Genomic DNA, 15,874 nt, shown 5'->3' with positions numbered 1-15,874 from the left:
CTCTCTCTCTCTCTCTCTCTCTCTCTCTCTCTCTCTCTGGCAAGACTGAGAAAATGGAGGGAGTGATGAGGGAGGGCTCAAATGATCTTCCACGACAGCTGAGATTCATGGATGTCACAGCTGTTTAGCGGCGGGAAATTATCTGAGCTGACCGTGGATGATAGTAACACACGTGATGGTCACAGGGAAATAGTAAATAGACATGATGCCTTTTGTATTTGGATTGTCTTTGTTTCAGCTTTGTTTGTTTTTTGTTTTATTTGTTTAGGATATATACCATGCCCTGCATGACTGATAACCATCACAGATATCTGGATGTAAACGTTTCTTCTGGCAAATTCACCATCTCATAGGAAATTCTGTCATGGTTTGCAGCAGCCTACATTAAATATTAATGTCAAACCATACGAGTAAAGAATGCATAATACACCTTCTGAGCTCGTCCCAAACAAAGCATTCTATCCGACCAATCAGTGTAATAAGCTAAGACCACTTTTGTGTCACATAAAGACATCCAGATATGATTTCAGGTGCCTGTGGATGAGCAGGAAGGACACAGCATGATCCAAATACATAACATTATAGAGTATGTGTGAAATACACTATGCATCTGTTACAGTGTAAGCCTTGAAGCTGGAAAATGGAAATGCAAGTGTACAAATATCACTTCTCATTCATTTGTCCTGCAGATATAAATGTAATTCAAGGAGGAGCCGACTCTTGACCAGAGCTACAAACTTGCAGAGCATTTTGAGGTAGGCATCTTTAGCAATACTACACTAGATCTTTCAAAAAGTTATGTAATAAAAATAAAAGATTAGAAACACAATCATTCCTACAGGAAACAATACAGTCTCAATTGTCATATAGCATTTCATATAGATTTACTTACTGAAGTATTTTGGGAAACTAGCCTATTGTGTAAAATTATATTGCCTTGTAACCAATTCACTGATCTTATTCTGCATCCACACATCCCAGGAGACAGATTGGAAGAAGACTCTCAGAATGATGGCAATCAGTAATATTTTGTTTCTCACCTCTGTCCATCCATTGAGGGGGTGCAGGTGTACTCTGGGGGGTAGTATGGTGGTGGGGGAATGGGAGGAATAAACTCATCAAAGTCCAGTGTCTGGTGGAGGATGGTTCCATGGGGGGTCATGCAGTCAGCATTCAGGGCTCGAGCTCGGTGCGGCATGAACTGAAACGCAGCATAAAAAAAATAAAGATATCAGACTATTATTCCACCTGATACTGAGCCTTTAGCTGTTCATGTCTTATTTTAAACCACAATTTATCCACGCACAGCTAATTACTCAAATGAGAACTGTTTATAGCACCTTCTTGTTTTTTTTTTACACGTTTTCAGATGCACGCTGCTGGTAACTGAAGGAGCTCTACTGCAGGAACTAAAAGTCAAGGGCCTCACTCAGAGGACAGTTTTCTCAGTGGGAACATTTTTTTCTTTTCTAACCTCCACTGCCTTAATTAACTCGGCTAAATTTACAGAGCTAAACAAAAGGTTTATTCACCTTTTGCGGTGAATGAGCCAAAACAAGGCTACCCTTGGAAACTCCATAAGACTGCTGGCGGTAAGACACAGTGGTTTTATACTTTACTTCACTGCGACTAGATGCCACCATGTTCAGCCGATTCAGTTTACATAAGCGTCCTGTTGGTTTTAATGTGTAGCCTGGTGTGTCCTTGTATCTAAAATGTATTTTTATGAATTTATTTATAATGTATTTAGTTATAATGACATGTGTAGTAGGATAAATAAAGTCGTATCGTATCGTATCGTATCGTATCTTCTGCTTGATGTAGAGTTAAATTCTCCTAATTCTTACACCATTAGACAGTATCAGAGACATTATAATAATTATCAAGGCAATGTATTTATATCTTCACAGTTCCATTATAATCTCAGATATGCTGATCAGTGAAGCAGTGTAAGCTCCAACTAGAGGTCTTATATGAAGATGAGAAGGATTTTGAATTTACATTTTTAAATGTTGTATAAGCCAAACAGCTCTTGATGGCTTTGTCTTATTTGTCTCTGACTTATATCATTGCATGTCTCTTGTTTCATAGAGCTCAAAGATAATTAATAGACCACAGTAGTCTTTGTTTCTATGGTTCTTTCCCAGGGTTTGAAAAGGTTATTTATAGAATAACAAAACCTAACTGAGTAAATAAGTAAATGTTGACTGATCGGCTTTCATCATGTTTTTTTTGCTTCCATTTGGCAGAAACATTATTATAGATTTCACAGAACTCAAAACTCGTGAATTTTCTGCAGTCAATTTGGCCAGATGGATTTAAAACTTTGTTTATTTTACCGGCTACTATACATCTAAGATCAGTTTGCATTCCCTGCCTCTTCAGCCTGCTGTCAAATCAAACATCCCACGTGTTTGTCTCAGCGTGCACAAAACTTACAGCTTAGTTCATGAAATGTGCAGAAGACTCTTGCTTCAGATGTTACTAAGTTATTAAATTTTTGGTATCATGTTGACCGTGCAACAAATAAAATCAAAATTCAGGGAAGTTCTTCAAAGGAAGAGGAGGTCCTGTGGCAAACGACCTTCACTCTGTGTGTTTCCATTAACTTGTATTTACCGATCAGACTGACTCAAACATTTCTCTCTGGTTTCTTAAAACAGATAAAGGCTGCAACAACGTTCCTGAGCTGTGTGTGTTTGCCCTGAGGAGAGTAATCTTCAGTCGAGTTCAGCAGTTTTAGTTTTTAACCGCAGGGAGGTCACTGAAAATAAAATAAATTCAGCTATTGTTGCTGTCTCCCATTGCACCACGCTCACCATCTGCAGTACATCAGTTGAGACCATCTGCATACAGCACATTGCAGTGGCTAGAGCGCACACAATGGTGGAGATGACGTTCAGGGCGCACACGCTAAAGAGCAGCTCCTGCAGGAAGAGAGAGGGGGGAGGGAGGGAGGGAGGGAGGGAGGAAGAGACTGTTAGAAGAAAATGTGACAAATTACAGTGGTGTAGTGAGGAGAGGAAATAGGAAAGGAAGACAGTAGAAGGATGATATTTGAGGAAAATGAGAACAAAAAGAGGCAAATATGGAGCTACAGGGAGAAACACAGAAAGGACTGACGGCGATACAAACAAATGCCATGAGGTAACCAAGTTTAAATAGACACAGACAGGTAGCACTGCAGTCAAGTAAAAAAGTTAAAAGGTTAAAGACTAATGGAAAGAAATATGACCTCTGTATATGCTCAGTATGTGGGAAAATGAGCTCATTAAAATCCAAGGTTAAGCATCAACACATTCACACACTCTGCAGGCTCTGCAGAGAACCGCGAGGGGACACACCAGTACTGAAGCTGTCAGCAAAAAGAAATGTGCAAGCTCGTGAAATTGTAACCCAGCACCCCCCGAATCAGAGGAAAGACTTATATAGCAGCGGCGTTCACATTACGCTGCTGCTGGTGTATTTACTTATCTAAAAAAATATATATTTAAGTGGCTCATTTTTTGAAACGCATCCGGGCCTGACAAATAAACCTGTAATAACTTGACTTGATGAATTAATTTCCCAGAGAAGACCACAGGAACCGTAATAACATCTGCCTAGAAATTGAATCTGGGAATAGCTGCCTGGCGCGCATAATGTGCTGAGAGGACGGAGGATGAGGGCAACTTGTATTGCTGGTCAGAAAATAAGAAATATAAAATATCATTTGTGCATGTGTATAAAATATGTGTGTGTGTGTGTGTGTGATCTGCAGTCCATTCAGATGCATGAATACAATCACGAAACATATGCTGATGTTCCTCCGTATAAACATCACAGAGCTCATCTGTTTTAACAAATTCACTTACACAGTCATTGTCACGATACTAGTGTCAGAGCTACTATTATCAAGCAGTATAAGACCCTCCAAACCACACTACTGCTGGCACACCAAACAAAACACGTCCATGAATATAATGATATTTTTCCTTGGAGACAAGAACAGAATAAACTGGATTTAAATCTCACTGCACGTTCTTTGCAGACAGAGGCTCATGTATGAAGCTCCCCAGCTTCCACACAAGGCCTTTTCCAGCCTGTCGCACAGATTATTCACCAGATTCAGTAGGCACGTAATTACCAGTGACATTACAAACCCCGGCTTTTATTAATCCTGCGGAGAGAACAGCCATCTCACCTGCTGAGGTTTACCCAGTCATGGTTTGTAGTCGGGGTGTAAAAGACGATCAAGTTTGGTGTTTACAACAGGCGGTTCGTTTTTTTGCCGAACAGGCCGCGCTACTCACTTCAATTCCTTTTGAAGTTTGTGATATAAAATGGATCATGTTGGCATCAGAGATGTTGAAAGTTTCCAGCCCTGCAACTGTTTTTTCAAGCATGTTTGATATAAGCTGCCAAAGATCAAGTCTGTGTGAGCTGGGAGTTAAAGCAGAGATGACGCCAGTTGGAGCTGAGCTGAAGTTGCGCACTGCCAACTATAAAACACAACAAATGCATGTTTGAGTTGGAAACTCACAGTGTTGGAGGGAAGTTTGGAGGACATGCCTGACATTTCAAACTTGAAAAAGGCAAACTTTTCACTAAACAGAATTGGTGAGAGGATATTGTCATTGGTTTCATTGTAGCTTAGTGATAATTGCTCTATATTGTTAAAACCTTTCACTGCACACTTGGATGAAGCACTGCACATCACAGAAGAGAACGCTATTACACTGATCAGCCACAACATAATGACCACTGACAAGAGAAGTAAATAACATTGACCATCTTGTGACAATACAATGTTCTGCTGGGAAACTTTTGGACCTGGCATTCATGTGGATGTTACTTAGACATGTACCACCCACCTAGACCAGACCAGACACCCCCACCCCATAGCAATGACACTCCTTGATGGCAGCAGCCATCCCCAGCAGGATGCAGCTGGACACAGACACACACACAAAAACGCTTTAGGAACAACTCAAAAAACATGAAGAACAGCACAAGGTGTTGATCAGTTTGGGATCTAGTGAATTTGGAGGCCAGGTCAAGTATCTGTGGGATGATCCACAGAGGCCCCTCCCCTCAACCCACAGGACCCAAAGGCCCCCACTAACAACATTCTGTTACCAGACACCACAGGACACCCTCAGAAGGCCCATGTCCATTCTCTGATGAGTCACAAATGTTTTGGAGGCACAAGGGAGACCTACACAATATTAGGAAGGTGGTCATAAAGTTATGCCTGATCGGTGTAGTTTGGCTTCACTTGAGCATAGCTATGCATCATTTAGAAAGAAATGAAAACTTGGAAAACTTGCTGGAGGCAGTGTGGCCATACAGATCCAAATCACGCACAAATTCTTCTGGACTTGCCCAAAGATAACTTTTGAGATTCAGTATTAACCTCAGTATTAAATTAGGTATTAGGACACACAAACCCCAAAAAAGTGTTGTATATTATATCTTGGAAATGCAAGTGAAGCAACGCGAAAAAAAGAAACTGGTCCCACCCAGATGTAAACCAGGAGAAAATAGTGATAGATAATATACTTAACGTCTGAGAGTGAAAGAAGATAAATTTAACAGAATAAAATAGAGTATGTTTAGGAAAAACATCAGTCCTGAATTATTGTATTGACAATAATGTATTTTCTTGCATTATTAAGATAAGATAAGACTTTATTCACCCCTGTGGGGAAACTGTAACCGTTTGTATAAGACAACATTTTTTTTAAATATTAAATGCTTGCAGAAATATGAAACTAAAGGCAGTAATAATAATAATCAAAGAAACATAGAGGAACAAAACAGAACCATGTGTATTCATTTTAATCTGCTTCCTAATCTGGACACAGTTTTACTTTGGCAGATTCCACAGAGGGTTGGAGTGTTTTTTTTTCTTTCACATCACTAATACTCAACTAGACACGCGCTCCAAATAGCTGCTCCAAAATACTACAGATTCAGAGGAACAACGGTGTGCACCATGCCTTTCTCCCACCAGCATCGAGTCTCTGTTAATAGTCTCAATGTCGGTCACATTACCATCATCTGTTCTGGCGTCCCTATCCAGCTCTTTACAGGATCTGACAGAGCATCAAGAACTTCCCTCAAGAAACCCTGCAGCAGTTTCAGGGAGGTCAGGTAGGTCTGTTGACAAAGCCCTTTGGAGATTTTCTAAATTCTGATGACAGTAAAGCAGCAGAAGTTCTGATCTCTGTGATGCCACTTCCAATAAACTACTACTAGTACCCAGACTGTAGTAAAAGAAGAGCTTTTCCTCTCACATAGATGCTTCAGCCCCTGATGAATGCAGGTGACACGGTTGTGTAGTGGTTAGCACTGACAGTATCTGGGTGTACTGTATTTATCGGGATTTGAACCCACCAGCCAGTTGGGGCCTTTCTGTGTGGAGTTTGCATGTTCTATCTGTGTCTGCGTGGGTTCTCTCCGGGTACTCCAGCTTCCTCACACTGTCAAAAGACATGGTTGTTAGGTTAACTGGTGATTCTAAATTGGCCGTAGGTGTGAGTGTGAGTGTGAATGGTTGTCTGTCTCTCTGTGTTAGCCCTGTGATACAATGGCAACCTGTCCAGGGTTTGCCCCACCTCTCGCCCAATGACAGCTGGACTCCAGCCTTCCAGTGACCCTGAATGAATAAATGATCTGAATGCACTTAAGTGTAAGGTGCATTGCTTTTCACCCTCTAATAAAATGGAAGCATGGGTCAGAAAACTGTTACTAACTTGATGCTTTCCCACTACTGGATGATAATCAGAGCAGTAACAACGCTGAACCAGCAGCTCGTTTTCATTGCTCATTTCACCAGAATGCACACAGTTTCCCCACGAAGCAAATAGTAAGTTACAGAAGAGTGGATTAGATGCCACTTTGCTGTAACAAATGTGATACAAATGCCAAATGAGTGAGAGAAGTCACTGATTAATGTTACAGCTGATAGGACTCTGAAGTGAAGGTTTGCGGGGAAGTGATTAGCTGAGATCTGGACGTCAATGCAAGGTGAATAGCACAACGTGAGTGACGTGGCACTGAAACGGATCAGTCAGGCATGTCCACAATTATATTTTACATTGTATTTGCACGCTTTAAATCACTGACTATGGAGTTCTGCACTCCTAAACTTTATTGTTTCCACGCTCGTCATCACAAAAGCAAGTTGCACAGATGAAAGTGTAAACAGCAAAAACTCATCCATAATCAGTCTTGTAAGGCTCTGACACATAATTAGCGCCTTACAACAGTCCAACAAAGACAGACTGGCGGCGCACAACATCACACTGCAAAGACTACAAATGATCACCAGCTGGTGCAAGGCATACATGTAAGGTCTGCATCTGAGGGCGAGGAAACAACTGTCTCTGAGCCTAAACACCAGGAATAAAGATGAAATAAGTCCTACATGTTGTGTTTTACAAATACAGTAATACTATCCCCGACTATAAGGGCCGACTGTCAGTTTTTGTGCCTCAAAACACCTACAGAGACGCAAAAGATACTAGGATTTAGTCTCGTTTTTCTTATTATTTGCTCAGAATACAAATTGAGAACGTGTCAGAGAATATGGCCTTGCCTCTCTGTGCACAGACATCGGTACTCTGTGGTCTACTTAGAAAAGGCGAGAGGAGGAAAATAAAGGAAAAAATACAGTGAATGAAAAATCAATTGGTAGAGCAGTCGAGATTTTGGACAAGAAGAGAAAACATTGCCAAAAGCACCACAAAAACTACAGGCGGCACCCACAAGACAGTTGTTAAGAGGTTTGCATAGCTGTGCAGGGAACGAGGAACAAGACATCAGCTCTGTACCTTCATTCGTGTAATCAGTACACTCCATGTGAGCTAGCTGACTGAAATATGCTCACAGTTGATCATTTATGTATCCTGTTGTGGCAGCTTCGACTGCGAGGACTCGAAAGATTTCATCTTTCACGGCACAAACTAACCCGTGTGCAACATTTGTGAGCACCAGAGCTGAACTGCAAGCATCTAGCCTTGACAAGAAATATTTATGAAGGCTTACGCTGCAAGCTTGATCATTATTGTTGAGGTATTTAATCAGCCGCACAGACGTGGGAAGGTGCGTTTCATTGATTTCCCTTGTGAGCACAATGTACATAATAACATAATGAACCCTGCCAAGCGAAGAAACATGATAACATCACAGCATAAACCGTTTCCTGCTCACCAGATATTTGACCTCTAGAAGATACCTTGCCTCAGGTCAATCAGGTTAGTGAGTTACAGAACAAGGTTACACATCCGCCCTTCAACAGGAAATCACAAATTACCTCAACACTCCCTCTCACTGATGATTTGCAGCCTGCAGGCACCGAGGTGAGAAGAAAAACGGGATGGAAATGAAATGTGTCTGCTAAGACTGACTGGCACATATCAGCAGCTTCATTTTAAAAATCAAGTTTCAAACAGATGAGCTGTTGAACAAAACGAGTGAATAAAAAATTAAAGTAGTCTACAGCTGGGTCTGTCTGCTTTGATAATTCAGTATTCCCCCATATGCCTTGTGGTTTAGTGACAGAGGGACTCCATGGCAGCTGCATCAGGAGTTCATTAAGGCCAGCCACAGACTAACAGCCATCTGAAATGGCCAAGGACTCCTGGGACTGACAGCTTCCTCTTAGACATAACTCAATACGTCTGACTAGTTTGGCACTTAATAAAGGTTTATAGCACCAATTCCACTTCTCTTTTAATGACGGATGATCACAGTGACAAATGTGCTTGATCTGTCGTCTTTCTGTAAGCAGGCTTCATCCTAAGAAGTCTTTTATTTGGATATCATGGTTTCCTAATCAATCAGGGACATAAAAATGAATGGATATGATTATCCAATAAGAGTAATACATACTGTATGTCATTCCTGCATACACGTGGTGTCAAGGTATTCTACTGAGGTCATGAAATCTACAGGCAGACCTACACACCTCATACTCAGAGCACTTCTGTAAAAAAAAAAAAGGATTCTGCTTTCCTGCCCAATTAATCCGAGACTGAATTTTTACTTTGCTCTTCATTGTTCTGATTAGAGAAGCAGGATTAGTGTGGTGAGGCTGTACTCATATATCGTGCTTTGAACTAAATACTAAAGTCAGCGTGTTACATCTAACAACAATTCTAACATGATGCAGAGAAAGCCTAAATGACATCTGAGAGAAGATCGTATTTTGCAGGTTTTTCGTCGTAAACCACCACATGGGACGAATAAAAAACTGCACCTTACGATTACATTTAATACATCTCAAGGTTAAAAGATCGCCAGACTTTTGAGGATTTGAGGAGTTATGTATGTCTGCACAAAATTGCAAGGCAATCCACACTAGGGTGTTTTGAACATTCCAGTCTGGACTGAAGTTGTGGACAGACGAATTGCTGACATCCCTCAAGTCGCGCAATAACATGGCTGAAAATAGGTAAAATCTCAAAAGGTAATGTCTGCAGATGAAAATCAAATAACTTGAGGCACTACGTAGACACAAAATCCATTTTTCCCCCAGAAACCTCAATTTCTGTTTCCAAGTCTGGATTGAATGAAAGTATATAAAAAAAGCTAAATAAATAAATATGCGGAATCCAATTTTTGTAATCACATTGGCATTATGAGATTTGGAGTTTGGTTCAAACTGTTTTTTTGGAGTTGTGTCTCGGGTCTGTCCTCCCATGTGGATTTCAGACTCTAACAACTGCAACATCACAGAGAGGATAAAGCTAGCCATTATGGTCACAGAAATATGAAACTCCAGTTATACTCACCCTACAAAAAGTAAACTATGTCGCTAGGCCAGCTGCCACTTTAGGTTAGACATGTCAGCACAGCTTTGAACTGTCTTAAAGCTGTTTTTGAGCTATATAACACATGTACCTGCAACCTGAATACAGTCCGTACAGAATGTTTTCTACATGTGAATACAACTTGAAGAGTCGACTGCACAGAAACACATGCTGGGTTCCGCCTACCTTGAGACGTAGGCGTATGGTATTGCAATCCCTCAGTGGATTCAGTTTCAGCGTCTCTCCCAGGTTGTTGCAGCTCGAGCTCTGCTTCTGTAGCTCGCAGCATACACACACTCCATCGCTGTCAAACTTGAGCTGGGGGGGAGGAGGGGAGAACACGCATCCACACTCATGCATGCCCGCCACGTACACAAAAACACACAGAGGCACAGAAACACACACACGCGCACACACAGATGCACAGATCAGACCTGGGCTTAGTGTTTTCATGTGTTTATCCTGACAATCTCAATGAAACTATGTAGTCAACACACTGGACCCACACTGGATGCACGATACACAAACAGTGAGAATGGCCACTCTGCGTGTAGAACAGGACAAAGGATGGTGAGATATGATGAGCTAACCAGGAAGGAATGGAGGTAGAGCATACCTCTGCTATGTGTCCCAGATTGAGAGAAAGCAGGACATGAACCCAACAAGTGTGGGTTAATTACATTGGGGAGAGGAAATGAGGAACATTAATATTTCAGTCACGACTGGGGGAGGGTCTCTGGGGAGCAACATAAAGCAGCAAAGTTGGTGTGGCTGCTCGGTAGCATGGTCCCACTTGAGCAAGGAGAAAAGCTGCTTATAATGTGGAAGAGGTGGGGTTAGTGGGTTGGGTGCTAGATGATTCACTGGGGACGTCTTCAGGCATGAAATTGATAGGAACCCCCGGCACTATGAATTCAGCTTAAACAAATCAGCTAAGCATCTCATTATGAGAAGTTTGGAACACAGTCGCTTGATGGCCAGACTAACTCATGGAACGGAAGCTCATAATGTAGTTTCCTACTTCACTCTGCTGCATGAAAGCGCTTTCTACTAAAAGCCACTTGTGCTCAAAATGAACCATGTCAGAAAATGGAAGCTAGAGGAAGCAATTGTGTTCAAATATATGGATAGCAGCGTTCCCTGTCCTAATGTTGCACTCGGTTGAACAAATGAAAAATGATTGAAACGGTTCTGTATGAACGCAATAAAATAGCTTCAGTGAGAAGTCAAACTCCTACCAATTGTTTCACCTCCACATAGCTGGCTGATTGCTACATGAAGTGGATGTGGCAGTCTGAATGCCAGTTTCTGAAAGTTACAGATATTGTTGGAGACAACTCCCCAAAATCTGATATCTGAGCAGAATGGGAAAGGGGGACTTCCAATGAGAACTGACAAGCCCTTCTGGTGGAGTACACCAGGATCTTTAATATATCTGTATTTATGATCACACCATTACAAAATCAGGGCACCTTAGAATCTGCCGCAGTGTTTTTTTTTTTAACTCAAGTCTCCCAACTTTGAGTTGGAGTCACTGAACTCTTCCAAAGTTGTTTATCTATATTTTGGCTTGCTTTGATTGTGGCAAAGCTGGAGCCATTAGTCACCAACAGACAAATAGCTCAGTTGACTTTGGGTGCTGACTCAGTTCTGCTGCCTGTTTATAACAGAAGTGCTGCCTGTCAGCCCCTCACGTCCTGGCATTCGTGTTGGCGGAGTGAACTGGATGCAGACAACAATGTCTAGTTCTCACTGATGTCAAAGTTACTGCTTTCACAGATGACAACAAGTACAACAACAAAGTTCCACGCAAGTCTTTCCCTAACAAGTGACATTTTCTGAAGTGATCCACCTTCTTTCAACCATTTTATTTGCTATATGTGACAGCTTTTTTTCGTACATAACTGTGCGAACATCATATAGCAAATGAAATCTGATCTATTCAGTTCTGATTTGGGCCATCAGCATATGTAAACCTAGGCTGGACACAGGTTGGATGTCTCACTCTAAGCAGTAACACTAGAATTCATGTGATATTGGTAACAATCCTGTGTGGGCGGCAGTTACACTGCACATGCTAAAAAGAAATTTTGTTTAAATGAAGCAACTACATTCCAAACGTTTTCACAATCCCACCATTCCTGGCTCCGACTCAGTAAACACACACAAATGCACCATGAGAAGTCATAATTTAAACATATCCTCCATGTTCTTTTTGCCTCTTCCTCATCCTTTTTATCGTCTGCTCACAAATTCAGTTTCCACTGCACATCAGCTTATAAATTAAACTGTAAGCACATTGATTTCAGTGTCTAAGTCCGTATGACCGCGTGATGTGTTGCTCTTTCGTACATGTGGGTCAATTTGGAATCATGAACAGTTCACACAGGAATCTCATATTAGTCACTTTAAAAAAAAAGATAATCAAATAAACAAAACAACAACAAACTAGAGATCTTTGTATTAAATCTGACTTAGGCCTTAAAATGAGAAGATGGAATATGGATGGATGACATATTTTCACAGCATATTAGACTTGTAGAGAACAGCACAGAAATCCTTTCAACTGGAATGTCAGGGCTTTTGAAGGAAAACAAAAAACAATTATGCAATATGAAATATTCTGGTGCATGAAGTTTCTGTTGTTTTGCTAGATATGTGCAGGATTTTAAGACACAGAAGATGTGGGTATGTGAATGATGTAAGATATTGTCAGAGATCTGGGAATATGAGAAAGAGTCTTGCCTTTCCTGTCTTTATTTCATTACATTTTGGTAAATGAAAGTTCAAGCCAGATGTAAGATATATACTGTATGTGTTGTGACCAGAAGGGTGTGTGTTGTTGACACTTTGGATCAATCTGTCTTAGTAATATGAAAGAATATGTGAAAAATGTGTGTATATAGTACTTATATATTTAGGCCAGTGGCACTGAGGCATATTTTTTACAGTGTCAGAGGTGTATAGGAAAAGTTTTCAAGCCTCACAAACTGACAGCCCCATTAAATGGCTTGTCAATACGGACATCTCTCTTGTCCACACTTTTCAAGTATCGAGAAAAAAGCTGCAGAGTGCATAAGGGTTAAGGTCCAGTTGGTCTCACCAGCTGACAGTCTTCCAGAGAGTTGACAAGCTGAGCGTTCTGGCAGGAGAGGATGGAGCCCGCCAGGTTGAGCATCACACACACTGCAGAGAGCAGCATGAAGAATGTGATCTGTGACAGAGAAAGGAGAGGGAGGGAGAGAGAAATTGACAAAAGGGACAACATAATGTCAAAATGCTGCCGCTGAAACTGATTCAACACCTTTCTGATATTGTCTCTGAAAGCAGTTGTAACACCAGAGCCACAGTGTCCTCTTCTAATCAATCGTCACACACTGATTTTAACAGATCATCAAAGAGGAAATTAGAAAGGATGTCGAGAGAAATCGATCGGTGTTCCTCCTCTGAGGTCTAGCGTTTGGAGGGGAGAGAAATCATAATAACAGCAAAGCTGTTCACTCAAAGACACAAGAAACAACTTATTAATGGGTGGAAATCCTAAACCCACAGTGGACCCTTTTTGCGTTCCTCAACATCAGAACAGGTGGAAAGCAGCTGATGTCTGTCAGTCAGTGTTAATGCACCCTTCACAGCAGAGCCAGTATTTAAGCCGGCATCCTTTTAGCCCCTTTTTCTCAGGGTAAGGGCCTTTATTTATTTCTTAGCCCCATGGATATCAATCCTGTTAGCCAAAATATGGCTACTCTGTCTAGTAGTTAAAATTACAGGTCAAGTGTTCTTGAAAGACTTTTATAAACAACCAGCTCTCTCTTTCCAGGGAAGAAAACCAGACCCTTGCATTGTGTAACCAGAAGTGCCTCCTCAACTCTTGGATTTGGTGAGATCTGATCACAGCAGCAGGGTCTCACAAACTCATAACTGACCAATTTCATTAAAAACCATAATAAAGGTCTATGTTCAAAATTTGCTTTTGCCAAGTGCTGGAACCCTGGAAGAGTGTCAGTGTAGGACACAAAGGGCACCAGCAGGAGGAGCTTGACGGACGTGAAGGTTATTGAGAACACACATAAGCAGATGGAGAGGAGGTGATGAGGATGGAGGGTGGAGAAGGGGAAGGAAAGGAACTGGAGGTGGCATGTAATAAACAGATGGAGCGATAAGTTTAAGTGCTTTTCAGCGCAGCAGAAAATTGAAAGATTGAGAGACCGATGGATGAGCTCAAGGGGCAACTCCTTGGATGGCAAAGGAGAAAATCAGACGGAAAGCAGGAAAGACCAAAAAAAAAAAGAAAAGAAAAGAAACGAGGCAACCACTAATAGGTGTTAATAGGCATCCAGGAGAACAGACAGACAGATCAAGACTCTGTGGTCCCATGATGCATCAGTGGTAATGATGTGTGGATCTAATTAATTAGTATTTCATTTTAATGTGATATCAGCTGTCTGGTTCCCTGGTTGATCAGCTGCGTTAGAACAAGGAACAGCTCTGAGAAAGTTGGCCTTGGCAGACGACATTACAAAACAAGTAAGAAGAAACTATGATCAACCAGCCACCATTAACATATTCATTTTGTGTCAAGATGTTTTTCTGAGCAGTTGGCTGGCTCAGCTACACAAACATTAATATGCTGTACTATGAATTCAAAAAGGAAAAGCAGGAAGATTTTGTGGCTGTGTGTGTGTTTGTACACACTCAGTGACTAGGGATGGAGTTACGGTTAAAAAGACATTGTCCAGTTTTTGCCAGTTTTTTATCCCCTTTTCCCATTCTGCTCGGTATTTGCTACCAAATGAAAAAGACAGAATACCAATGAGCAACTGTCTGAATTCACTAAACTGAACCCTTTTCTTGTATGAATCACGATCTGACTTGTGAACGCGTTCGCTGACGACCTTGTGGGACATTAAAAAAAGTCTGTTAAGAAGCCCGACACTGTTAAACCCCCACGATCTGATTTCTAGGGTAACACTATATATGATATTGTCAGACAGTGTGGAAAATGTTCATCTACATGTACACAGTGTATTGCTTATGTCACTGGGTCACCGTCACATTTTGACAAGTAGATTTAAGTATGACAGCATATGACGGCGGAATACGACGGGGGATACGTTGGAAATTTGATAAAATGTCGTCATGTCAAAGCATTAGTTTTGTATTACTGATTAGATGCGTATGTAAATAACAGATATTATTGATTGCTGAGTCCAGAAGAGTCTGCGTGTTCAGGACTGATGGGATCTGCCTGTTACTGTGGAGAAAAAAAACAAACATGGGCCCATTTAAATATATGAACCGTGTTACTCTTCATTCACCACGACAAGTGTTTTGAAACTCCCTTATGGAGATCTATGAAAAGCAGAAGGTATGCAGCATCATTAATGCGAGGAAGTGTTTCACTTTAAAATATTCAGACAATTTCTCTGCTGGTAATTTGGATTTATTTATTTACATGCAACAAGCACCTCTGAGTGCTCTTCACAGTGGAATTTAGATTTGTACTGCAGATGAGTACTGTAAACAGTGGTTCCATAATATCCAGAGTCATATCATCCAGGCTGGTTCATATAGCACTGGTAAGTGTGACAGTAATAGTTAGTGTTTTCAGAGAGCTGTGCTGCAGAGATGAACAGCAAGCAGAAATCGTTAGTTCATTTGGGAGTGCAGGAGCGTTTATCTTGAATGACGCCACGACAGTAACTATCACAACGAGGATATTGTATCGCGCAAACTAGTGACAGTAAAAGGTTCTTCCCTGACACTCAGGCCATTAGTTGTAGTTTAGTGAAAGCCTGCCTTGTTGCTCTCTGAGCCAATCAGATACTGTGCTATGCCTCAAACAATAACCAGAAGCAATTCCAGCGGAGAAGAAAATAATTTCTTTATAAAACCCTTGAAAGCACGCTTTAAATCAAAACTTTAAAAGCGCGCAATTGTGTTTCTATTAAAAAGTGGCCTCGTGTGACCAGAGTATCACCTGTGTGCCCCGACACTTTTTATGTGCCGAGCTGATTGTCAGGCCTGGCCCCACACCGATGCCTTCTCATTACAATGTAGGATCACATAGCACCATT

General features: G+C 41.2%; 1 protein-coding gene across 1 annotated transcript in view; it reads right to left on the bottom strand.

Annotated features, from left to right (window-relative positions):
* fam189a1 (family with sequence similarity 189 member A1) overlaps positions 1-15,874 on the bottom strand; it is a 92,477-nt gene that overhangs the window by 5,873 nt on the left and 70,730 nt on the right. The window contains exons 3-6 of the mRNA XM_084541761.1: positions 12,901-13,011; positions 9,984-10,148; positions 2,820-2,927; positions 1,041-1,201 (exon numbers count right to left, since the gene is read on the bottom strand). Coding sequence (XP_084397887.1) covers positions 1,041-1,201; positions 2,820-2,927; positions 9,984-10,148; positions 12,901-13,011 — 545 coding nt within the window. The remainder of the gene's footprint in view (positions 1-1,040; positions 1,202-2,819; positions 2,928-9,983; positions 10,149-12,900; positions 13,012-15,874) is intronic.

Source organism: Chelon labrosus, assembly GCF_963514085.1.
Source record: "Chelon labrosus genome assembly, chromosome: 3".
NCBI lineage: Eukaryota > Metazoa > Chordata > Actinopteri > Mugiliformes > Mugilidae > Chelon > Chelon labrosus.
The sequence above is the reverse complement of the archived record's forward strand: the minus strand, read 5'-3'. Positions and strand labels throughout refer to the sequence as shown.